The sequence below is a fragment of the Phalangium opilio genome, unplaced genomic scaffold (assembly GCF_054372755.1).
Source record: "Phalangium opilio isolate 3A_F unplaced genomic scaffold, DU_Popi_V2 ptg000230l_1, whole genome shotgun sequence".
Classification (NCBI taxonomy): Eukaryota; Metazoa; Arthropoda; class Arachnida; order Opiliones; family Phalangiidae; genus Phalangium; species Phalangium opilio.
Window position 1 is genome coordinate 2,385,160 of NW_028324221.1, and position 27,277 is coordinate 2,412,436.

Sequence of the window (27,277 nt, forward strand, 5' to 3'; positions counted from 1 at the left end):
CCATCACTTCCGCGAAACCATTATCTCTAGCCAAATCCAAAGGAGTTTTCCCGTTTGTGTCAACCGTGTTACAATCCGATCCTTTAGAGAGAAGGAAACTTACGATGTCCACGTTGCCACGTACGGCAGCGTGGTGCAAAGGATTACGGCCTTCATTAGCAATAGCATGAATATCCGCTTCTTTTTCGAACAGAGCAACGACTGTTTCATATGAAGTAGCATAATGCAACGCAGTCAGACTCTTGTTATTCCTAGCATTAACATTCGCTCCATTATGCAAGAGAGACTTACTAACATCGATAAGATTACATTCGGAAGCTCTAATTAACGGTGTTGTCCCTTCTGAATCAGCCAGATTAACGTTGGCACCTTTTTCAATAAGCAGCAATGCCGCCTCTAATTTTCCCTTTTCACAAGCCAAGTGTAATGCCGTATTTCCCCATTTATTAACGGCATCGATATAGACACCCCTATCCAAAATTGCCTTGACCACATCGAGTAGATTACGGCTGGAAGCTATCATTAAGGGTGTTGTCCCATCCTCATCGGTCATATTAACATTGGCACCGTTTTCAATGATCAGCAATGGCTTATCGGATTCTACATGCCAAAGAGACGTTTCTAATACTGTTCTCCCACCTTTATCAACGGCGTCGATATTGGCACCTTTATTCAAAAGAGACCGGACCACATCGACTAGCTTACACTGGAAAGCCGTCATTAACGGTTTTATTCCATAAACATCAGCCAAATTAACATTGTCACCCCTTTCAATAAGCAGCAATGCCACATTGGATTCTCCATGTTGACAAGCAAATTGGAATGCCGATTTTCCCATTTCATCAACGGCGTCGATTTTGGCAGCTTTATCCAAAAGAGACTTGACCACATCGACTCTACCCCGTAAAGACGCCACCATTAACGGTGTTTTACCCCATTTAGTAGCCGCATTTGCATCTGCACCCCTTTCAATAAGCAGTAATGCCACATCGAAATGATTATAATAAAGAGCGTTATGTAAAGCAGTATAGCGAAACCGATCATCATAGTAAATACTGGCACCACGGTTTAACAACCAGACAACCTCATCTTTTTTCCCCTCTTTCGCAGCAGTCAATAATCCTTCACCAGACATTGTGTACATGACTCTCTTTTCTAGTATTTTAGGTAACTATAGCAGTCGAGATCGTAGCCTGAAAAAAATAATAATATTAATTAGTACTTTTGGCGTACTGATTACATGGCTAAGTACTTTTTAAGAAAACCTTGGGACTTTAATGGCATAGTGTCGTCTTTATTAAACTAAACCTATTTAGCAAAGTCGGAAAATTACGGGATTTGACAAATAGTTCAAAAGTTATTAAAATGTTTATTCATTTGGAATATCCATTGTCAAAAAAAATGGGATCATATTCTGAGACCTAATTGTCCAACAAGCTGCCCTATTCACCCTACTTAAGGCTCTCATTTTCATCATTACTTAACATAAGTTTATAGGGTATATTCGATATATATGACATCAATTAGACATAATGAGAGCTAGAATTGACTACACGCGGTTTAGCAGTCCATCATCCTATTTTGTCTTTGACAGCGCATCACAAGGCGTCACTTAACGAAAATCTATAACCTACGTCATTTCATAACCAGTGACAAACTTATGGAACATATCTTATGAACTTACGTTAACATTAACAGACTCTTACTATCATGTAACGTTACGTCAAAAGAAATAACAAAGAACACGAAATTTATTTCAAAAATATTTGGGTACTTTCAGTTCTAATCAATGTAAAGTAAACTTGAAAGAAGTTCAAATTTAGAAAATCATATATTTATTGTGACGGAATGTCATTGCCAGAATTGATTCTAATGATTGGACCATCATGGTTCTTGCGCAGAAGAATCTTGCCATCTTGAACCCAAACGAATATGTACTGGTTTGTTTTAGCGAATTCTTCGACGCGATGCAGCAATTTCTTGTTGAAATGGGTCAACTTCTGGTTGATGAAGATTTTGTCATCCTTGAATGATTTATCCAAAGATGATGCCAAGATTCCAGTTGACCTCTTCTCTCTGAAGGCTTTCAACCAAGCCTGAGCAGTCTCAATCTTCCGAAACTTGACAAGAATAACCCTGGGCTTGTTGATAGCTTCAGGATTCGCAGTCGAATAACGCGATAGTCTAAATCAGACAGTTGCAATTTTAACTCGCTGAACTTTCGTATATTGAACAATTGGTCATCATTAATTCTCTTCATATCAGCCTGCAAGGAAGCTATTTGTTTCTTCAATTCTTCATTCTTACGGAACTCCACTCTTAGTTTAGAGATATCATTCTCATTTTCAATTTTCCTGTGAAACTGTTGGTATTGCATGGACGTAATAGTCTTTTGCAAATTAGACAGCTGCAAGTTTAAGCTTTTATTGCATTCTTTAACTTTTTCCATTTCTTGTTTCATTTCCATTTCTCTTTTATTGGTCATTTCTCTTTTATTGGCCATTATCTTTTCATTTTCCGTTTGCTTCAAGATAGACTTTAGTTCCCTCAACTCTATTTTTAATTTTCCCACTTCTTCAGACTCAGACATTCGACGCGAGTTTTCTTCAGCACTATTTAACTACACGTTTAACGTCTGAATTAAACTAAAAACAAGCGTGCATGGAAAACACAGAAACTTAATACACTAAATTTTGCCAAGGCTTAAAGGCATATGCCAAATAATGCCATGCGTCGCTATAGCATGGATGAAGGATGCGCGTGAAAAACATTCGACGCTCAACAGGATGTGCAACTCCCTATACTAAAAAGTAGACAAGTCGATACTAGCGCCGCCTGGCTACCAGCGCTGGAAACCCTTGCGGGAAAAATAAAAAATACAGGACATAAGAATAAAACAACTGTTTTGCTTCTAGCAGACGACGCTAAGGAAAAAAAATAGACGGTAGCGCGTGTTTTTTTCTCGTGTCCAGTATTTTTTATTTTTCCCGCGAGGGTTTCCAGCGCTGGTAGCCAGGCGGCGCTAGTATCGACTTGTCTACTTTTTAGTATAGGGAGTTGCACATCCTGTAGAGCGTCGAATGTTTTGCACGCGCATCCTTCATCCATGCTGTGGTTCTCTAGAAGTATCATGTCGAGAAAATATCGGAGATTCTGCCAGACTTGGACCGCAAAAACTATCTATAACAATCTTCAAAAGCACACTAAATATTTTTGCAAAAGTAGGTATTTTGCGATGAAAACATTTCATGTCTTCACTCACAAATCACTCGTTCTAATAAAAAATAATTACAATACAGAGCTAATTAAAATACAGGTTTTTGCGCGGAAAAAACAAAAACCTTAAATACCCCCCACGGTGAATTACCTTGAAATTTAGCATAAAGATACTAATTGAGCTCCACTTTCGAATTATCCCGGTCTCGTTAACTGCAACTCGGTCATTCTAATTGAAATTAATTAAAAACATGTGTTTTAAGGTAAAAAAAAGATTTCAATGTTTAGTTTATATACAGAATCACCAGAATGCAAACTTAACCCAATAAACGTATGATAAAATAACCTTGACAATATGAACAACTGCCATTAAACCTCTATAAGTGAATACACCTACTAAGTACTAAAAAAAAGAGAGTATGAATTCAACGGTAAAGTTAGCGACAATTTTCCTGTATCTATGTAGACATAAGTCTATTATGTAAGGTCCCTTACATAATAGACTTATGTATGGAGTCAGGAATACATAGATTTACTACTTGGAATCCTTAAGAGGCCTTTTTATGGGCCTGGGTGTCTGACTGAAAGGGGAGGCGGTGTAGTAACCGTCACCGTTGACGTCATTCATACTTTATTTCACGTATTTTGCGACCTGCGCCGCGACTCCCGCGACCTATGCGCGGTGAACCCGAATGTAAACATGATGCGTCGTCTGAACAAGTAGACCAAGGATTACGTTTCTAAAAAAAGGCGAGACTCGCTTTCCGTTAAAAACTCGATATCACTATTCTCACCGGGTGGAGTAAAAATTAAATTCCTTCCACTCTTCACCAAAGTTATTCAAAAACAAAACATCGGTATCCCTATGCAAAGGCTTAGGGTTTAAGGGGATGTAACGTCATCTTTTCTCGAAATTATTATAGCATTCGTTTTCAATACTGAATTTCGAGCTACACTAACTTCTAAATCGTCGACTTTAGTTACAGTTAGAGAAATTTCCGCCTCAAAAACGCCGTTAACGTCAAACTATTCCAAGTTCTCGCACTTTCCGACCATTTCGGAGCCGAAACTGATTCAGACGACAGCTTAAAAGGTCATGATCTCGATCTGTCCCACACATTCGCATAACCAATGAGACGCGAGGAAGGAGGAGCAAGTGGTTTAAAAGTTTTTGGCGCTTCCCCTCACGGTCAATCAGATATTTGTATGGGGTCTATGGCCTCTTATAGATTCCAAGTACTAAATCTATGTATTCCTGATGGAGTAAAATCCAAAAAAATATGCCGAGCCTATCAAAAAGCGCGAAATTCGAAACTTTGTGGTGAAATAGTGAATGTTCGGCAAGTATCCAAAACTCCATTGTGTATTGCAAATAAGATGAATTATTTCAACTCATTTTTTTCAACTAAATTAACTCTAATGAACTACGATGCAACGTTGGTTTAAACCTAGTTAACGTGAAATTAACCAAAAATAACAATTTTTTTGGGTAAGAACATGGACAAATTTGAGATTAAACTAAAAAATTAAAATAAAACTTCATCGTGTTCGTACAGCCTCAAATGCTTCCTATTTTACGGATAATGGGGGTCTATTACTGAACGATAATTTTAAATTAACCCAAATCAATAGCGTGAACATTTGCTGGATGCCGCGCCTTTTGGAGGCTATACGTTACTCGTTACATGTCGTACCCCAAACGATTTTTCTGAAGTAGAAGGTAATCTGAAAGATTTTTTTATACGGAATAGATAGATAACAAAAGATGGTGGAGTTAGAAGCCAATGCGACAGATTCGGTTCTTGTGGAATGGACGAGAGACTAGGTAGATAAAGGAACAGTGGCCACTTAAAGAGTGGATCGGTACTCGAGTAAAATAGTTAACATAGCGAAATACAATTTCCCCCGATTACGGGAACGCGTTTACATCCATGTACTGTACAACCTGTGAACGCGCTCTATTGTAACAAAGGACAGAAAGCCAGCCACAGAAACGTCCCTGACAGTACCTCTCAATAGCATAACGTTCCCGGCGAATAAACGTTATGGATATAAATGTGATGAACATTAAATAAAAAGGAAGTACATACCTTTGGTCAAACGGTCGTTTAATTTTTCACTCAAAATGTTTAACAGATATTCTTGGAATTAATTACAACCAAAAGATAGGAGAAGACAAGTTACAAATATTTATTCGCTCTTAATTGCACGTTTGGAAATTTTCTAGCCCGGAGAGAAGCACCCAAAACAAGAGGAAGAGGAGTCTCTTTATTTTTTTATTTTAGTAACGTCATTTAATTTAAAATTAATTCTGAAAACGGCTGTTAGTGAGCCAAGAGTCCTGTCCTTGACAATGCGCACCGTTTCCGTTAATACAATTCAGAAAGGAGAAATTTAATGGATTCTTACAGTTTCGGCAAATTCATTACAAAAGAGGATGAAAGATGGTTTTTGTCCAACAAATTTAAAATGTTCATTTTACGATTAAAAGAAATTTTACAATGTCAAGCAGCCTTAAAATCCATCTATTCATTCTTGTGACTTCTACGTTTATGTGCTATCAAAGAACTCTTCCGCTTACATTCATAGTCACATTGATCTCAATTGATGGGTTTTACACCACTGTGAATGCGTTGATGCGCGATAAAATTACCCTTCTGCGTGCTTGAAAAGTCGCACTGATCACATTTGAAGGGTTTTTCACCACTGTGAATGCGTTGATGTGCGATCAAATTAATCTTCTGGGTACATTTATAGTCACACCGAGCACATTTGAAGGGTTTTTCACCACTGTGAATGCGTTGATGTGCGATCAAATTAATCTTCTGGGTACACTTATAGTCACACCGAGCACATTTGAAGGGTTTTTCACCAGTGTGAATGCGTTGATGTCTGATCAAATTAATCTTCTGGGTACACTTATAGTCACACGGAGCACATTTGAAGGGTTTTTCACCACTGTGAACGCGTTGATCAAATTTCTCTTATACTTGCATGAATAGTCACACTGATCACATTTGAAGTGTTTTTCTTCGTTACCCTTTCTAACGTGAAGTTGCAGATCCCTTTTATATTCAGTAGAACACTTTAACCGAAGTTTCTTCTCAATTTACCTATAGAATATACAGGGTGTTTCTGATAAGTCTGCCATAAATCAAGGGGCGTGTTCTTTGGGTCAAACTGAGTGGAAAGTGTCAAAGAACATGGGGTGTACAAGAATTTGCAACGAAGATATGGCCCCCCAAACATTGGCCCCTAAAACAAGAAAATATTCGAATATGTAGACTAAAACAAATTCAGCCTTATCAACGTGTTTAGAAATAATGAGACAATTTCAATAGTTTCCCTCTAACATCGTTATTGAACTTTCACCTGGCAGAAGTGTATTAAATGAGTAGAAGTATGCCTACTCTAGTAAAGTAAATTCAAAGTTTCATGGTACCTTTCGGTTGGTATTACTTTTATTCTTAACAAGTTAACATGGACGTTACAGGTATTGTTCAAAATGTCCACCAACGGCGTTAAGACAAACATGAACCCGTCTTTCGAAAGATTCTTGGACATGTTGGAAGATTCCTGGCATGTTCCTGATTGTTTGACAACCTTCAATAATTCGTCTTCGCAAGTCTTCCTCATCACGGACTTCATTCTTGTACACGATGTCTTTGAGATGACCCCAAAGATAGAAATCGCACGGATTTAAATCCGGAGATCTGGCTGGCCACGCAACTGGTCCTCCACGCCCAATCCACCTCAAATTAAACGTAGCATTAAGATGTTCTCTAACTGCACGGCTGAAATGTGGGGGTGCCCCGTCGTGCATAAACCACATGTCACGAAGTCATGCTAACGGTATGTCCTCGAGTAGTTCAGGTAAAGTGTCTCTTAAGAACGTGAGATATGCTTCACCATTTAGTCTGGGTGGAAGAAAATGCGGACCTAGTAAACGTAAACAATAAACGGTGGTTTGCTAAAAAGTCTTTGGGGTCATCTCAAAGATTTTTTTGACATCGTGTACAAGAATGAAGTCCGTGAATAAAAAACAATGCTGACAGTCATGACGCAAACGTAAAAACTAAACGGTGGCTTGCTATAAAGTAACGCGATGTTGTTGATAACGTCACAGTATCACTTCGAACGAACGTGTGGTAGTACAGTATGGCGTATACCAATGCAGAATATGCAGACATGCATCTCATGTATGGACTGGCGCAGGGCAATTCAGTGGAAGCACAGCGGCGATACCAGGAACAATTTCCGCAACGACGCATACCAAATCGTCGTACGTTCGAGGCTGTTGACAGGCGCTTGAGGGACATCGGACAAGTACAACCCAACAACGTTCGAGAGCGAGACATTCCAGAAGACATGGAGGAAATCGAGGAAGACGTCCTTGCCATGTTCGATGAGGACCCCTCGACAAGTACCAGACAAGTTGGACGACAATTACATGTTAATCACGTTTTGGTCTGGCGAATTCTCCGCGGACATCACTTTCACCCGTATCATATTCAAAAGGTGCAAGCTCTTAACCCGGCAGATTATCCAAGACGCATCGACTTTTGCGAGTGGTTTTTGGCCAGAGTAGAGGACAATCAATTTCCACGGGTCCTTTTAGTAACCGACGAGGCACATTTTTCCCGGGATGGAATTCTGAACTATCACAACCACCACGAATGGCGCCAATTAAACCCACACGCAACTAGTGTTAGAAGTCACCAACAGCAATTTTCTTTAAACGTATGGTGCGGCATTGTCGGTAATCATTTACTAGGTCCGCATTTTCTTCCACCCAGACTAAATGGTGAAGCATATCTCACGTTCTTAAGAGACACTTTACCTGAACTACTCGAGGACATACCGTTAGCATTACTTCGTGACATGTGGTTTATGCACGACGGGGCACCCCCACATTTCAGCCGTGCAGTTAGAGAACATCTTAATGCTACGTTTAATTTGAGGTGGATTGGGCGTGGAGGACCAGTTGCGTGGCCAGCCAGATCTCCGGATTTAAATCCGTGCGATTTCTATCTTTGGGGTCATCTCAAAGACATCGTGTACAAGAATGAAGTCCGTGATGAGGAAGACTTGCGAAGACGAATTATTGAAGGTTGTCAAACAATCAGGAACATGCAGGAATCTTCCAACATGTCCAAGAATCTTTCGAAAGACGGGTTCATGTTTGTCTTAACGCCGTTGGTGGACATTTTGAACAATACCTGTAACGTCCATGTTAACTTGTTAAGAATAAAAGTAATACCAACCGAAAGGTACCATGATACTTTGAATTTACTTTACTAGAGTAGGCATACTTCTACTCATTTAATACACTTCTGCCAGGTGAAAGTTCAATAACGATGTTAGAGGGAAACTATTGAAATTGTCTCATTATTTCTAAACAAGTTGATAAGGCTGAATTTGTTTTAGTCTACATATTCGAATATTTTCTTGTTTTAGGAGCCAATGTTTGGGGGGCCATATTTTCGTTGCAAATTCTTGTACACCCCGTGTTCTTTGACACTTTCCACTCAGTTTGACCCAAAGAACACGCCCCTTGATTTATGGCAGACTTATCAGAAACACCCTGTATATAAAAGAAATATAAAAGCGACATAACTTATAATTTAGTATCAAAAATACAGTAACATTCAAGCGAACTTTAAAAAAAACGTAATGCTGAGGCCTATACGAAAACTCAATATTAAAGAAAACGAAACAGTGCTGATGAGTAAACGAGCATATCAACAAAAATGGGATGAAGATTAACTTAAATGGCGAGGAGAAACCTTGGCTCGAAACGATTGTCTACCATTGGGTCGAATCCCATTGGATCGAATGTCTCGTTCGACCGAATCCCATTAGACCGAATACCGCAATTTGGGCGGTTTTCCAATCATGAATTTTCCTTTCAATCCTATTTTTCTATTGATTTTCTTATTAAACTTCTTGTTATTGCACATACTAAACCAAACGTAACCTAACATAACAGTAATGTTTTGGAAAAGGCATATTATAGGAGAAGTCAATGAAGCTAAACATCAATATTTTGGAAAAGGCGTAACATTGTTAAATGATTTATAAAATATTACGAACCTAACTTAACCTAACCTAACCTAACCTAACCTAACTTAACCTAACCTAACTTAACCTAACCTAACCTAACCTAACCTAACTTAACCAAACCTAACCTAACATAGAAGTAATGTTTTGGAAAAGGCATATTATTTGATAAGTCAATGAAGCTAAACATCAATATTTTGGAAAAGGCGTAACATTGTTAAATGATTTATAAAATATTACCAACCTAACGTAACCTAACCTAACCTAACCAAACCTAACGTAACCTAACCAAACCTAACCAAACCTAACCAAACCTAACCAAACCTAACCTAACATAACCTAACCTAACCTAACCCTAACCTAACCTAACCTAACAAAATATAAAATTGATTTTCATATTAAACTTCTTGATATTGCAGCAAATAATAAATTTCAGAAAATAACTTCCATTTTTGGAAATTGTCTAACCCTAACCTAACCATACCTAACGTAATCTAACCTTACCATTAAGAGATCTCCCTCCCAAGTACTGACGGCGCTCGATGCTGCTTAACTTCTTCGATCATCCAAATCACTTTATCCATTGCGCTACTGGAGCCCGGCAACTCAAGGAAAACGCTATGATTTTATATGTGTAAACCCATCCCATTCAGTCGAAAGCTCTTCCATATAAATATTCCCATTCAGTAGAAAATCGCTCTTTGGGCTATAAATTGTTTTAAATTTGGCTACAATTTTAGAAATCTGAATTCGATCCAACGGGATTCTATCCAATAGGATATTACCGCTCGGAACCAGAGAGAGTGGTAACTTATCGAAAGGATTTAGGGGTCTATAAGTTATCGCTTGCTTTATAACTAAAGACCGTGAAATTTTAACTTGACCACCTTGTTTTGTTATTAGCAGGAGGGGAATTCGCGAAACTTCCGCCGCTTTTCGTTCAAGGTTTGATGACACCTGTGACTAATCACCTATTTAGATATCGCGCTCTCATAGACGGCACGAGGTTGGCATAAACCCTTTAGACGAAAGTTATCACTTGCGATAACTCGCTTAAAAAGTTAGAGAATTGCCCCCATTGTTTCTATTTTTTTTTCTGAAAAAAGTTTTCAAATTCTATCTAACGATGCTTAATTAGTGGTTAATTATAAATCTCAGATGTTACGGGTCCAGAATAGTACGTTCTTAATCGGCTAGGAGTTCGTCGCATTACCAGTCTATAGAAGAACTCAATCAAACCAGTTTTAAAATTTCCCAATAGTGTTACCGATATAAACCAGGCAGCTCGGTCAAATTCGGAAAAAATAAACATAGACAAATAAACAACTTCCGAAAATATATTTAGATTAAAATTTGATAACTGAAACGGTCCTCAGACAATATACAGAATCCGCGGACATCTTGAAAAATGGCGGCTAGAAGTGTGAAGTTTCTTAGTGTAATTTGTAAATGCATTGATTTTCATCAAATTAATCTCTTGCGCGCTTCCAAAGGAACACTAATCTCACTTGAGGGGTTTCTCTGGTTCGCGTTTTAATGGGACGTTACAAATTTCATCCTTACTAAGTTTGATTCTGAATTAATTTAGCCTGGATGAAGAAAAACCTTTCACGGTAGAATTAACGATGTACTCATCACACAAAGTTCGCAAAAAATGGCATTAAATACGTAGAATCGTGTAGACGCATTTGAAAAGAACAGAATGCCAAGTTTTACGAACAAGCAATGTCGAAGAAAAGTAATCACGTGAATCAGCGTACGGTTCAATAATATAAGCAGTATAACTACACTAAAGTGCGCAACTATATGGCGTCAAGCCACTGTTATTAAGTATTTACAACCACACGATTGAAAGTGAGCATCGCTTAGGGGCTTTCGACCCAAGATTAGTTTTCATCTAAGTTTAAAGCGGAATTACGTCCAAGAGCAGAGAGGCCGTGTCTCCGTTATTCGCGTTTTTCGGAGGGTGAAATAATACTTTCGGATTGTATTACGAGCAGTTAAAAGAAATACGCGACTAGACTTTATATCGAGAATGCGGAAATAGTTGCTTAGAAATATGATATCTCAATCTAGGTCCTCAAGACTATTAAAGAATGAAATGACTTACGCGCAATTCCCGAACGAGGGGCTTATAAAATTTCTGAATCAAAAGTGACCGCGTTTTTGATTGTATGTGTCAATTGAGAGTCAAAATAGATTCTAATCCAATTTTTAATATTCAACATAAAATTCAATCTTGTTCACAAATTTTCACAAACTTTTAAGGGTCAAAATGAGAATGTAAGCAAACTTTAAACTTACATCTAAGGGAGGTTTGCAATTTATAACCTCTTTTGAATGTCTCCTCAATTGGAGTACCTCCTACAGCCTTTAAGTTTTAAATTTAAATTTAAGGGTATTTAGGGTAAAATTTTATCGTTATGCACTAAAATTATATTGTTCAAAAATAGAAAATTAAGATTTTAAAAATTGTATCATTCCGTCCACCATAATCTAAGTTCTTTAACCATAGTTTCAAGCCAGTTTATCAAAATAATATCAAGTTTTTAATTTCTTACGTCAAGAAGTTTTTCTTCCATATCCTTCTTAGGGGTTCAGGATCTCTTTTCTTTTTACGCGATTTAAGGGTTTTACAATCAGGATCTTTTTTCTTTTCTTTTAATATTTCGCGCACTCGCGCTCCTTCTTTTCTTTTTAGGGGTTTTAGGGGTTTTTTAAAAAAAATCTCCGAGTTTTCTTTTCCGAAAATAAATATTCAATTTGACGAAAATAAAGGTATCAAATGAATAAAAAAATTCAATATAAAATAATACTCCGGACTTCTAAAGATTTCTTAAAGATGAGCCGACAGAGTTTCGTTAAGCATTTCAGTAATCGACTGAGGGTGGGACAGGAGGGACTTCGTATATATAACTTCTAGTTTCTCGCAAGGATTTCTGGGACAATGACGTTTGTTGATTGACTTCGGTTTGGCGAATAGTGGGCCATATTTCGTAGCCGGGCGGATTCATGTTATCAACGAATAGGCAAAACTTTTAAATCTGGGACCCAATACGGATTGGTCAGTTTAAGGGTTAAAAAAAATGTTCTAGAAGTTTCTCGGGCCAGGTACCAGGATAGTGACTCAAGGTCTTGTTGCTTGGGGTCTAAATCAGCGTGGCATTTCTCTGGGTTCTTGGAAAAAGTTTTCGTTGCTAGGTATTTCATTTTGCACTATAGATATAGGGGTATAGGATCGTTCTAGAAAGTTTTGTGTCAACATTGAGGGGCTAGTTCCTTTTCTTTTGTACGAAAGAATTTCTTTTCAGTTTTTTAAAGGGATAGGTTTAAGTTTAAAGGGCTAGCATTATCTTTATAGTGTTAATTTAAGGTATTTCGTTGTTAATTTAAAGATTAATCAAAAATTTAATTTGATTTTTGGGTTAAGATGGTTACAAAAGTTGAGTTAAAGCGTGTGAAACGAAGTTGACTTAACCAAGTGTATACTTTAAATGAAGATTATAGAATTGAGCTTTTGGATAAGCTTCTCTTCCACCAACAAGTGCGGCAGCAAAGCAGCATTCAAATAGAGTTTATCACCAAGTTTGAACGTGGCTTGGAAGCAGCCTAAATGCTAGAAAATGGGGTTGGAGACAGGTAGGATCTGAACTCAAACCAATCGTTACCACTCTACAACCTGCTCCAGATGAACTTCTGGAGATTATCTCTCGTAATTGCAAGGAAGTCTGTGATTTGAAATGTGAATGCCGTAAAACTGGTCCAGTCTGTTCTTGAATTTGTAGACACTGCAAGGGAGTATCTTGTTCAAATGAACATGGAGATTTTGAGGCTCAACCTCAAGAAGATGACTATAATTAATCTTAAGCTTAACCAATATTGATAAATATACTAATATACAAGTTGGTAAATCAAAATAAACCTCTCCGATTCGAAACGCAATTAAGAGGTTATTCTTAAATAATTAAGAAAATATAATAGATATTAATTAAATAATAATAAATTAATCATTTTAAACATAGCTATTGTTGACTTTTGAATTCTAGCGTATGCGTCTTTAACAATTTTGGGAAATTTAGGGTATGTAAGGCGATTGATTCACAATAAATGATAAGAAATCCGCAATTGCATGAACCTTTGGTTGAAGCTCTGCACTTGGAAGGCTAGACGTTTCTCGTAACCCTAGCCGATCGCAACGCACTATCTACATAATAAAAAGCCAGTCGTCGTCGTCGTCGTCGTCGTCTCATCGCGCCTTTCAGAACGAGTTTTCACACCTTCTTTTCACAGCGTTAGGATCGCGTGACAGTTTCGAAAATTATTCTCCGGAAAGAATGCCTTTCCGTCTCAATCGCGCATTTCGATTTACACCCGTACCTCAATTAACCTTTTAATTAACATTAAATGAAAACCCTTTACAGACGCGTTTTTTCACGTTTTTCCTTTCTGAACGCGTTTTAACACCTTCTTTTCACAGCGTTACGATCGAGGGACGGTTTCGAACATTTTCGTCCGGAAAGAACACCTTTCCCTGTGAATCGCTGATTTCGATTTACACCCGTAACTCCATTAACTTTTTAATTAACTTTAAATGAAAACCCTTTACAGACGCGTTTTTCTCCCTCGCGATTTTATTCGTTTTCTCTCTGACTCTCCACGTTGAGGCTTTTGGGGGCAAGATATTGGGGGTCGTTTTCTCTCTTCCTCTCCACGCGCCCTACGCGAGGGCACAATGAACGTTCGCCAAGTCGAGTATTTTCTTTATACATGTTTTCCGATAAAAGCATTCATTGTTAATTAGTTTCACTTTTTAGTAGCAACTAGCTGAGGCAGCCCGCCCGTAGGGCGGGCAACTCAGCTAGTTTGATCCTAACGTTGTGAGTAGAAGACAAAAATTACTGCGAACACGCTTGCTCCGATTGCCAACTGCGAACGCGGGGACCGACACACACACACAGACAGTCACCCCCCCCATTCACGTCCAGTATAATACCTCTATGTGACGTCATCGTCACTTAAAGAGGTAAAAATATAATGGGAATAATATATTTTAGGTTTAAAACCCTCTTTGCATTTATTTCGCTTGAAACCGTTTCGAAATACTCAAAAATTAGATTTGCCTTACCTTCCGGGCGAGGGGCTAGCCACTTACGATATATGGTGTACAAGCCTTAAGAAATATATTTCAATATTTCGAGAAATATCGCAATATTGAAAATTGTCGGAAATCTAGGGAAATATCTGAAATAATGAGAAATATCGGAAATATAGGGAAATAATGAGAAATATCGGAAATATAGCGAAATAATGAGAAATATCGGAAATATTGGGAATTGAGAAATATCGGAAATATTGGAAAATTATGAGAAATATCGGAAATATTGGGAAATAATGAGAAATATCGGAAATATAGGGAAATAATGAGAAATATTTGAAATACGAAGGAATAATAGAAATACTGAGAAATATTAGAAGTACGAAGGAATAATGGAAATATTGGAAATTTAAAGGAAATATCGTGAAAATATTGGAAATTTTAGGAGAAATATCGGGAAATAAAAAAATACAAAAATAACAGAAATACTGAGAAATATTAGAAATACGAAGGAATAACGGAAATATTGGAAATTTAAAGGAAATATAGTGAAAATATTGTAAATTTTAGGAGAAATATCGGGAAATAAAGAAATACAAAAATAATAGAAATATCGGGAAATAAAGAAATACAAAAATAATAGAAATATCGGGAAATAAAGAAATACAAAAATAATAGAAATATCGGGAAATAAAGAAATACAAAAATAATAGAAATAAATCGGAAATATTTGGAAATAAGAAATCTGGTGTACATTTTTTGGGGAAGTGAGTAGCCCCTCGCTTCCGGGCTGGATTGTGAACTTCCGGTTAGTTGTAGGACAACATGTTTTAAGAGATGAATTATGTGTTTCAAAGTAATCTATAATTGAAGCCTAATAACGTGTTAATCGGGATAGTAGAACCAGAGCTATTAAACTTTTTCTCGATTTTGGAAATATATATTCTGAATATAAAAACCATAAACGCTTTAAATTCCCATTTTTATATGAGGCTAATCTTCATAGTCCGATTGTGAACTTCCGGTTAGTTCAAGCGCAAAATATCTTAGAGATGAATTATGTGTTTGAAGGTCATCTACAATTGAAGCCTAATTACGTGTTAATCGGTTAAGTAGAACCAGAGTTATTATACGTTTTCTCGATTTTGTCCGCCATTTTCCAACATGGCGGAAATTCCACAAATGGGAGAGTGTGGGAGACCACACCACGTTAAAGAGCGCCCAAAAATCTATAAGATCTGAAATTTTCAGCTTTGTTTCAATTTGTTCCGGGTTCCCTCTATTTTTGGGCTAAATAATAATTTATCTAGAGAGGGATTTTTAGCCACATCGTAGTATACGATGAGGCTCTTAGTTTGACCTGCCCTGTTGTCATTCTCGTAGTAGTGCCAGTCCTGCCTTTGGCAGTATCGTTCGTCATTTTTGAACGTCGAGAGAAAATATTTTTCTCTTTAGTTAACGTTCACAGGTGGAGTTTTAAACTTGATACAGGGAAGAGATTTTACTTTTAAATTTTCTTCCTCCACGGAGAATCGAACCGCGGACCTATCGCTAGCCAGCCCAGTACTAAGCAGTCTCGCCCAGAGCCGCTTGCTAAGAAACGCTCGCGAATAGAGGACTAGTCTCGGAGAGTTTGTCAGAGACAGGGTCCCCTTCCTCTCTCTCTCTCTCTATCTCTTCAACTAGGAGTCATGATCTTATTTGAGGCCAGGAGATATAACTTCGCGGTAGGAGAGGCAAAAAGTATATTATATAAATTTTAACCGAACGGGAAGAAGTTTTTCCAATTGATCTCGTTGTTCAAATTTACGTACTTTGCGATCATACGATGTGGCTAATATTTTTACTTTTGCACGCCAGATGGCGTTCAAAAGTTATATTTTTATAAACGGAAGACTTAAAGCCCGTCGAGCACGCTCGGGTGTCAATTGAAATATACGGGCCCACGAGAGGGAAACGATGAAAAATTTCCCAGTGGAATACCGGCGGTGGTTTTCTGACGTCATGGTGTAACCAAGAATCTGATACGCATGCGCGAGCTTTATGAAAAAATACCCCTAGAATAAGAACTCGAGTAACTACGCTCGTGGTATGGTGGTTAGAGCCGCTGCCTTTTGCGCGGCAGAACCATGGGTCGCAGTTCGAATCCACACGAGGAAATATTTTTTTTTAAGTTTTATTTTAATAAAGGATATTTTGAGACGAAATTCATCTTAAAATAACGAGGAAAAAGTTTTAAAGTTTTAACAAATGTAAATTTATTATTAATACAGGCCTAATCGCGCTATCTCAGGGAAGGCAGTCAAGGTGTATTTGGTCACCACGCATAGTGGCTTGAATAACTAGGCTCGTGGTATGGTGGTTAGAGCAGTTGCCTTTTGCGCGGCAGAACCATGGGTCGCAGTTCGATTCCACACGACGAAATTTTTTTTTTTTTTAAGTTTTATTTTAATTAAGGATGTTTTGAGACGAAATTCGTCTTAAATTAACGACGAAAAAGTTTTAACAAAAGTAAATTTATTATTAATACAGGCCTAAGCGCGCTATCTCAGGGAAGGCAGTCAAGGTGTATTTGGGCACCACGCATAGATGTCGCTTTTCAAAACCTCAAATCTCAAAATTCCCCGCGAATTTTTAAAACCAGCAAAACTTTGAGATTGAGGAATTTTAAAAATATAAATAAAATATTGCCACATTTTAAAAATTGGAATAAAATGGAGTCATATTTTAAAAATAGGAATAAAATAGAGTCGTATTTAAAAAAAAGGAATAAAATAGAGTCATATTTAAAAAAAAGGAATAAAATAGAGTCATATTTAAAAAAAGGAATAAAATAGAGTCATATTTAAAAAAGAATAAAATAGAGTCGTATTTTAAAAATAGGAATAAAATAGAGTCGTATTTTAAAAATAGGAATAAAATAGAGTCATATTTTAAAAAGAGGAATAAAATAGAGTCATATTTTAAAAATAGGAATAAAATAGAGTCCCATTTTAAAAATAGGAATAAAATTGTTCACATTTTAAAAATAGGAATATTATTGTTTTAATGTGGCACTATATTAATACTAGTTTTAAAATGTTTTAAAATAATCTGAATCAGTTTTGTTTGACTTACGTAATAAAAATTAATGTTCTGTTTTAACATTCCTGTTTTTAAAATGAGATAAAAAAACTTAGGCATTCGGCGAATTAAAAGGTACCGAAAAAATTCTCGGGGGAGCGCGCTCAGGCTGGGCGCGTGGTATAGGTGGTATATCGGTTAGAAATATTGAGTTTTGCTCGGCAGAACCATGGGTCGCAAGTTCGATTCCACACGAGAAAATAATTTTTTTTTCACGTTTTATTTTAATTAAAGATGTTTCGGGACGAAATTCATCTTAAGATAATAAGGAAAAAGTTTGAAAATTATAACTTAAATAAATAAAGTAAATTATTTGAATGATTGCACTGTTAAAGAATTCGCAACGAGGGCATACTCACTCACTTCTATTACTGTGTTGCACTATTAGAATAATAATAGAAGTAAATAAATTAACGTTAGAATTACGGGTAATCGTTTTAGCATAGTTACGGCTATTCACGTAAATTTTCTATACGCCTTTTAAGTTCGGTACGCTGTGGCTAATATTATGAGTCCATCCCTGGGCCATTTTTTGATAGTAATAATAGTAATTCGACAGTTGCCGTGCAAAAGTATTCTGTGCCCAGCCGGGCACATCTTGTTGTCTTGACAAACTTGTTTTTCTCATAGCTAACTCGATCGCGTCCGTAAGCGAGCGGGTGGGCGGTTTTTTTTTTGGTAACCGATTATCGTCTGCTTCAGTATTAAGAGAACTAGGCCAGAATTATAAAATGGAAGCGTCTATGCCTTATTCTATAATTTTTTAATTTAAAGCATAGCGCGGCTCCAGTGGATCCCCTGCAAGGGGACTTTCCTCCTGAACTCCGGATTTGGCTTGGCAAAGGCTAGTGGGCGGGATTTATACATGCACGTATAAATCCCGCCCACAAATGCCTCTAGTTTTGCCAAGCCAAAACTGGAGTTCGTAAGGAAAGTCAACTTGTAGGGGATCCACAGGAGCCGCCACGTTTAGAAATTGATTTTTCCAGTATTGAAATTAAGCCAATTAAAGATTCCATAAACAAAAATTAACCTTTACGGATGTTCTGTGTCTAAACACGGAACAAATAGCAACCGACGACAATCAGTCCAAAAAATACTAGGGTAGGGAAAAGTGTCTGGCAGCATTGCACCTCCAAAAATGGTGCTAGGTTTCACCGCCGAAAATGAGCGACCGCCGTATCGGCGGCGTTACTTCAATATGGACCAAGACTATACACCCTTTCGACGGGAAAAGAGGGGTAGGCAACCCTTAGTATCGGGAGATACAAGGGGGTTGCTACAGTGCCGTGTTTGTGCACTCTCAGATCCAAAACGCCTACAGTGCAGGCGCTGAAAAACGAGATGAAGGGCAGAGTTTTACCCGCGCCTTTCCCTCTTAGACTCGTCGAAAGGGTGTATAGAAGCCCGTTCAATGAATTCGATAAGCCCGACTTTTGGGGAACATTCCTACTTTCGTAGGAACCGAATATTAGCATTAAGTTCTACGGAAGGAGGTATGTTTTTGACCTTATCTTCTGTCCCAGAGTGGAATATAGACCGAGTGGGGAAATGTAAAGCTCCGCCCATTGACATGCTTGAAATTACATTCAACAGCAGCACGTAGATGGCGGGAAAATCTACTCTTTGTCGCGAAATTTAAAGGCTTCGTTTTTAGAACATTGGTGTTACTACAGACATTTTTAGTTAAAATTTTAGTAAAAACTTAAAAAGGTGAATATTCCTGTTATTATAGAGATTTTGAAATCTATTCTCCCCCATTGTTTATTACGAAACAATAAAGGTGAATGTTTATTATGTTTTACATTATTAAATTTATCATCGTGGGAATATGGGTTGTAATTTGGATTTAAATGTATTATTTCTTATTCTTAAATAACTATGGGTTGTAATTTTGAAAATGCGCATTACCGAGTTGTAGAAACACAGAATTGGATATTTTTAGCCACATCGTAGTATACGATGAGGCTCTTAGTCTGACCCGAGCCGTAGTTGTGGCCGGGTTTGTCGCATTCGTTATCGTTAGATTTTAGCTTAAAAGGCACTCGATAGTACCTCAACCCACCCATAGGGGTAACTGAGCTCGGTTAGAGATTTTAGTTTAATTAAAATTTTTCTTGGTCTCATCCTGGATTTGAACCCGGGTCGCTCGCGCAGCTGTAAGACACTTTACCATCGTACAATGGGGGCTTGCTAGAAACATCGAGTTTTCTTCCTTTAATTTATCTCTAAAAGGTCGGGAATGAGTGAGAGCCCTATTTATTTGTGGGGTCGGATACTTCTGAATTTGTGTCTTTTGGTGTTTACATTTCTTTTATGTATGTGCTAATTAAGTTGATAACGATATGGCTACTATTATGGCCCAGCCCTTGGGCCATCTTGTTTTATTTTACTTCCCAAATAATCCCAACGTTAAGAAACAATTGTTTAAATTTATCGGTAGACCGAGCAATGATGCCTTAAAAGGAAAGTACCGGCACTTGCGTCTTGTTTCATCAATGAAATAAAAATATAGTTATTATTGTTTGAAGATACTGTCTGAGAGAATTAAAATAATGATCTTCGGAAATAATAAATAAGTTTGGATTTAATAACATCTCTCTCTTGCTTGCTACCAGGGATTTTTTTGTTATTTATTACGGTTAATTCCAGGATGAGGAGAGAAGTCTTTTTAAAGTATAGCAGTTGAAGTGGCCAAAAATGTAAATAATCACGATTATGAAACATGCTGAATGGATCGTAAACTTGTTCTGCTTTGGTCATATTATTATCGTGATTATTTATATTTTTTGTCCCCTCAATTGACTACCCAAATTTGGAACTAATCCTTCATAAGCGATTTTTTTCACACTGAAAGGACAGTTCCTACCGACTCAATGGCAAGCTCATAAAAGCGAATATTCGAGCCACAAAACGATTATTCGAACAGTTTCCTAAACAGAGTAATCGTTTCCAAGGGCTAAGTTCGAATAGAAAATAAGCATTCGATTAGAAATAGGACGAACTAAGGTCACGTGGCCGTGTTTTTTTTTTATTATTTTTTGTTTTTTTTTGTGGTGTTTCATTTTTCTCTAATGCCATACCCTGTCTTGGCGTGGAATTCGATAAACAATATAAAATAAATTCTAAGCAAGAACCTCAATATTTTTAGACTGCTAAGTCTATTTAAAACACGATTAATCGTTTTGAAACTAATATTCGTCTACTAAAACCGAGTAATCGAATTTTCTACCATTCGTTTTCAAACAACTAGTACTGCTACGGGTATTTAGAAAATAATTAATCGTCTTGAAACGAATAATCGTCATCTAAAACCGAATAGTCGAATTTTGAAATACTGGTTTGGAAGAAAAGACTACTCGAATTAGATTTTTTGAAAATGAGTTATATGCATTTGAAGTACTCGATTCGGATTTTGAATAGGAGATTTACTATTGTATTCGTACTGGCCTTCTAAAATCTAAGAGAGAATACAAAATATTTACTATGGGAGCTTAGGCTAGATTAGGTTATTTTGTGTTTGGTTTTCGCTAAGTAAATACATTTACATTATAATTAAATACATTTCCCATGGTACCTTATAGGTTTGTTTTTTTAAGGGACATAAATCTAAATTGTTTAAAATTGAATAAATTTATAATACATATAATTAAATAGATTTACCATCGTAACTTATACTTTAGGAATTCAAGATTCATTTTTTACATATCATCAGAAGTATATAATACTTCTCTTCGAGAGAAGTGTACCACAAAGCGGGGTAAGTGTAACGTCATTCTTCCCAAAATCGGAACATTTAGAGCAAGGTTACTAAACCGAATCACATACACAATAAATAGTTTCCCCATCATTAAATATTTGGGAAGACGCGCTTGTAATTTTTTCTCCCTCGTCAAGACGAGGTTTGTGGGATGATTGCTGGGGATTCAATGCCAAACGATTATAGAATTCACCTTACGGTGCGATGCCCATTTGTAGTTTGATGAGCGGGAAAACAAACTTAAAGGGTGAACCTGGGAAGAATGACGTTACATAACTGAAGTATTCAGAGGATACAGAGTGTCATCCTTCTTCCATTATCCCCTTGTGATATCATCATGATATCCAAGATCTAGTAATTTTAGGTCTAGTGCTCATTTATATTATTAAATTTTATTCACATATTTGTACATACTGTGTAATCATGAGTTCATAAGATATGTTCCATAAGTTTGTCACTGGTTACTGAGATTTGTCTTGAAGTGACGTAATTGAAACATCTCAGATTCTCATAAAGCGACGACTGGTGAGGTGCTGTCAAAGGCCAAGTACAGACTAAATAGGAAAATGGACTGCAAAACCAAGTGTAGTCTATTCTCAAGAAGCGATATCTAGTTTACTAGGGAGAAAGTATAAATTCGCCACATTTTTAGCTTTATCCTCAGTCCAAACATAGGTCTGGAGTTAAACCCCGCCTCTTAATTACAACCAGCATCTCATTGGTTCTTGAAAGCTCACGTCAGCGCGACGCGAATGACGATTATTATTGACGACTGAGGAGAAGCGAAATAGCCCGGCCTCATTTTACGTCCCCCCTTGTAATTTGAAAGGGGGACTATGGCGCGCGAATACTTAGGCATTTTTTACCTTCTCCCTAGTAAACTAGATATCCCTTCTTGCTATTCTCGAGTCGTTCTCGAACTAGCTCTTAGTAGTTCTCCAGCAATAATAAGTGTGCTACTTATGAAACATATCTTATAAACTTATGATATTATATAATTACAGCTCGGCATTATCCATCCATTATCCACGTTATTTTATTTTTATCCATACTCGAAGATTATCCACAGAACCTACATGTTAAATCGTACTACATCCACAACTTTATTTATAAATAATCGGTTATCCACCAATTTGTGGATAATGGATAGGAAATGCCGAACTCTAGCGCTAACATTAACAGTGCTGGAATGATTACATGTAACACCAGGGTTTGGATGAAATGTTGCTCAAGTGACGTAGGTGAAACGTCATAGACTCTCGTAAAGCGACGCCTGGTGAGGCGCTGTCAATGGCTTAGTACATGGGAAGATCATGAAGATGAACTGCAAAACCGAGTGTAGTCTATTCTCGAGTCGTTTTTGAACTAGTAAGTCTCCAGCATTAATAAGTGTGCTACTTATGGAACATATCTTATAAACTTACGATATAATAAATATTTTTATAACTTGATAACGTTTTTTGTTAGGTGCAGCTATTTGTCAGATATGATAGTTCTTAAAATTAATTCTATCGATTGGGACACGATAGAAATATTCTATTGATTAGATGAAGGGAAAAAGTTTTCGGCCGAGAGAAATTCTAATTTTCGAGACTTTATAGGTCATTTGAAATTAGCACCTCCGACCAATCGTTAACAAAACCTTCTTGTTAACAAAATTCCAGTGGCATGCCCTTTATCTCGCGCCACGATTGTCATATCGCGGGAAAATAATATCAAATCTCATGCTAATTTTTATTCGACATGCATGGAATGTGCCAGGAGAATTAGTTAACAATACGATTGGTCGGAGGTGCTAATAATATAAAACTATATCTATGAAATCTCAAACTAATTTGAAATGTAAACTCATTTGGAGGTATTTTATGGATGTTTCACTATGCAGATAATTCGTAGAATAATCGATTAAAAATCACTTGATTCTCCTTTTCACCCACCTTTTAAGGGTTAAGGCTAGTGATTCTAGCACTGTAGCGCAACGAAGGGCTTGTAACTCTTAAAGGGTTACGGATAATCATTCAATCACTGTAGTGCATCAAGGGGCTACTCAAACCTAATTGATAAGAGCAATAAAACTTTACCACTGTTTAATGTAGCGGATCGACGGACTATTCATTCAAACTCTTTCATCGGAAAATTAAAGGTTACATTGCCGCTGCGTGTAAGCTTTTAGCGCTGTTAGCGAAGCCAGTTAGATACGGTTCAATGTGGCTACTTAGGCTATTATGAGCCCAGCCCTTGGGTCATCTTGTAGCAAGTGCTCTTGCACATAAATATGGTATTCTTTCTAATCTATTGAAATTCTTTAAAAATATTGTTTACGTTCAAGAACGGTTTAAGTGATTTTTTGGGTAATTTTAAGTTAAGACTTTTACAACAATTATGAAATATTAAACAAGAGCGCGCTCGACTTTTACACATACACTGCAGTAGTAAATACTTGACGAATAACAAGTATTTTTAAGCATTGAAAAGCCTTTCGAGCTACATTCAGCTTGAGTCTTTTAATCACTGGAAGCAAAATATACTGCATTTAGCGAACTTATTGAAAGTGTTACGGTAAATAATTCTAAATCAATTCGCTCAATGCTCCCGATGGAAAGAAGACAGAACTTCCATCAACGAAAAAACGATTGCTAACCCGCTTCCAAATGCCCAAAAAAGGAATGCTGCTCCAACATCATGTAATTTCAATGGATCTTGCGATGACTCCATATCTGGCTGCCAGGATTTTCTTTCCAACAAATAATTGTTAAACGTGAGGCATTTATACACAGCGGATGACTCTACTATTCTCAAAATTCTGTAAATTTAAAAATATTAAATATTTTATCAGATACAAGCGCAGATCCCACAAGCTAAGGCACAATGGAGTCTTCCATTAAGTACATGCAGAGAAACCAATACACAGAGGTGATGCCCAAATTTAGGTTATTTCTCTCATGCCAAAAATTCCCATGTATTATAGGGAAAACTCCCCCCTCCCCTCCCCCCATTTTTGTACTCTTTTTCTGCGACCCCCCTTGCCGACCCCCATTTGGTATTATAGGGAAAATCTTTTTTGGGGTTTATAGGGAACCTCGACGACCATATTTTCAACCCCCTCCCCCCATTTGTACTACAGGGAAAATATATATTTTAGAGAGGCGAAACTCTTTTTGGGTTTATAGGGAAAGATATTTTTTTCACCGCTAGATGTCGGTATGGTCATCCTTATTTGAGGGAAAAAAAGAAGAATTTCTTCGAGTCGAGAGGGGTCCTCTTTAAGCTCAGATTTGTTCTTTTCGGATCTTATTTAAAAGGGTACGTTGTAGTAGGAAAACAAGATGACCAAGACCCTAATACATGTTTTTAAAAAATAACAAACGTGTATAAAGTTTACAAACTTTATTACATAACTAACGTTATAAGAAAATTGACAATACATCAGAAATAATATCCAAATGTCACAAATATTCTAATAAAAACAATACAAAACATAAAAAAGCCTTTTCATAAGACCTCTTTTTAAATTAATGCAATCCTTTAAAATATTACCACAAATTCATAACTAAAGGTATAAGAAAATTGACAATACATCAGAAATAATATTCAAATGTCACAAATATTCAAATAAAACAATACGAAACATAAAAAAGCCTTTAATAAGACCTTTTTTAAAAAATTAATGCAATCCTTTAAAATATAAAGTTGTCCAGCTAATATACTAAAGATATTGTAATTGTTAAATTCGTTTTCAATTTCTTGATTTTTCAATTTCTCTTCAAATTCTTTTATAATTTTAATAGCGGAGATGTAATTTGTAAAATAACTGTAAACGCGATCAAATTTTTCGTGTTCTTCAATCATGTATAAATGAGAGGGGAGTACTTTAGTGTCGAAAAGCATTTCGTAAATACTCGAAAGATAATCATTTATAACTTCAATCATGGTTCTGAATACGACCTTATGAGATCTTAGTCTAAGTAAATGAGTGTTAATGGTTTCTGAGCTTCTATTTAATTCGTAAGCTTCAAAGGAGTTAAGAGTTATTTCACACAATTTTTTATCATTGATTTCGGAATAAAATTTTAAACAATCTTTAGACGCGAGAGCGACTACTTTTCTATTGCCGTTGGTAGAAAGGAACGCTTCGAATTGACGGGGTTCATTCCCCGATGTCCAACCGGCTAGAGGACCAATCTTTAAGAGCAGATTGTGAAACTCGTCGTCGGTTAAAGCGAAGGTTTCGAAAGAGTTTTTGTTGTTAATACGGAGTTCTATGTCTAGGTGTAAATTCTCAAAGCCGAAAGTTAAGCATAATTTATCGCTTAAATGAAAACGGGTATTGATTTTCTTAATCGGAGAAATAGAGATTTTTCTTCTGACGCCGGTATTCGGGTCGTAGAAAGAGACTTAAATAAAGAGACAGAGTTTCTTTAAATATTAAGAGAGAGAGTTAAGGGGCTAAAAAATCTATATTTACTGTTAGAGTCTCCGTGTTCCATGTTTCCTGGTCGGTGTTCGTCGAGAAAGTGTGGGTAATATGGTAAAGTAGGGGTCCTATTTATACTCGAAAATTAGCGTTGGTACTATTAGGGTATTGTTGTAAATGTAAATAAGATGGATAGTCTTTAGTCTCATTGTTTGATCTTAAATTTATCTTAATATCAAAGTTCTGAAACCATAAATTTACAAATTCCAAAATTCCCAGAATTATAATAAAACACAAAGAAATAACAATAGTATTTGGTTTTAACGATGCTATTTTCCTTTCATTACGACTTGTTTCCATGTTGACAGGTGAATGACAACTAATAATTATCAGTAACTAATGGCCCTCTTTTATTTGAAAATAGTGGGGGTAGTAACAATATAGCACCTGGTCCCGTAAAACACCTCACAAAGACTTTCTATTATTCGTATCTTTCTTATATTCTCTTAGAGGTTAAGTGAATCAGGACCTTTTAAACGTTGGTAAATACCTTTTCATTTCACTTTGTTGACAACCAATAATTGAGGGTCCTCTTTTATTTCCTTTTCTTGACACATAGAGGAGCATTTTTTATAATATAGGTATGAATAATAGGAAAACCCGATTATTATACTAAAGGTATTTAAAGTCTTTTTTTCGGTATAAGAACATATTTACTATTTTATTGTGGAGGGGATCGCGAAGATTAAGTGAATTATGACCTCTTAAACGTTAGTAAATACCTTTGCATTTCACCTTGTTGACAACCAATAATTAAGGGACCTCTTTTATTTCCTTTTCTTGACACATAGAGGAGTATTTTTTATAATAGGTATGAATAATAGGAAAACCCGATTATTATATTGAAGGTATTTAAAGTCTTTTTTTCGGTATAAGAACTTATTTTATTGTTGAGGGGATCGTGATGATTAAGTGAATTACGACCTTTTAAACGTTAGTAAATACCTTTTCATTTCATCTTGTTGACAACTAATAATTACCGGTCCTCTTTAAGTTTCTTCACTGTTTACATGATGACAAATTTGAAAGAGGCGTATTTTTAGGGGATAGTAATTTATCGCTTAAAGGCAACTGTTCCTTTTATACGAAATAATAACGTATTTGCTATTTATTGTTGACATGATTCAATGAAAGGTACTATTAGGTAATTAATTTTGCCAGCTTCAACATGTCAAAACTAAAGTGAGAAGTAACCGTAGAGGGTGCGAGGGAGGGGAAAGTTATAGGAGAGTATAAATACGGAGTTGTACTCTAGTTGTACGTAATAGTTTTCCAGAATACGTCTTGAGAAACACGCACCTATCGACTTAAACCTTCCGAAATTATGGACGCGCATGAGCTTTAAGGTTTAAAGTACGTATTTCTTTTCCGGGATAATACAAGTTCTGCATTAATATAAAATCCGAGGTATTTCTATGATGAGAACCTCGTATGAAGAGGTTCGTCACATCCTTAATATTGGCAATTTCACATAATAGATCATCCAGTATAACAATGTTTAATTAATTTAGCTACAAAAACACTCTTCCCACAACCAGTGACCCCGGCT

At 36.6% G+C, this 27,277-nt stretch overlaps 1 protein-coding gene across 1 annotated transcript; it reads right to left on the reverse strand.

Annotated features, from left to right (window-relative positions):
• Positions 1–23,272: 23,272 nt before the first annotated feature.
• On the reverse strand, positions 23,273–26,264 carry LOC149614004 (uncharacterized). The gene is made up of 3 exons (XM_089858074.1): positions 25,720–26,264; positions 24,962–25,648; positions 23,273–23,307 (listed from the first exon to the last, which is right to left on the reverse strand). Exons 1-3 carry the CDS (start codon positions 25,739–25,741, stop codon positions 23,273–23,275), a joined length of 744 nt encoding a protein of 247 aa, XP_089714200.1. The 5' UTR covers positions 25,742–26,264.
• Positions 26,265–27,277: the final 1,013 nt, after the last annotated feature.

Bases quoted from the DNA above. Each gene is read 5' to 3' on its own strand.
- LOC149614004 (XM_089858074.1), bottom strand. From the start codon at position 25,741: ATGGAACACGGAGACTCTAACA. The intron at 25,649-25,719 runs GTAAATATAGAT...TCTTTATTTAAG, and splicing joins GGAACACGGAGACTCTAACA to TCTCTTTCTACGACCCGAAT. The intron at 23,308-24,961 runs GTATATTAGCTG...CTTATCAATTAG, and splicing joins TAACAATTACAATATCTTTA to GTTTGAGTAGCCCCTTGATG.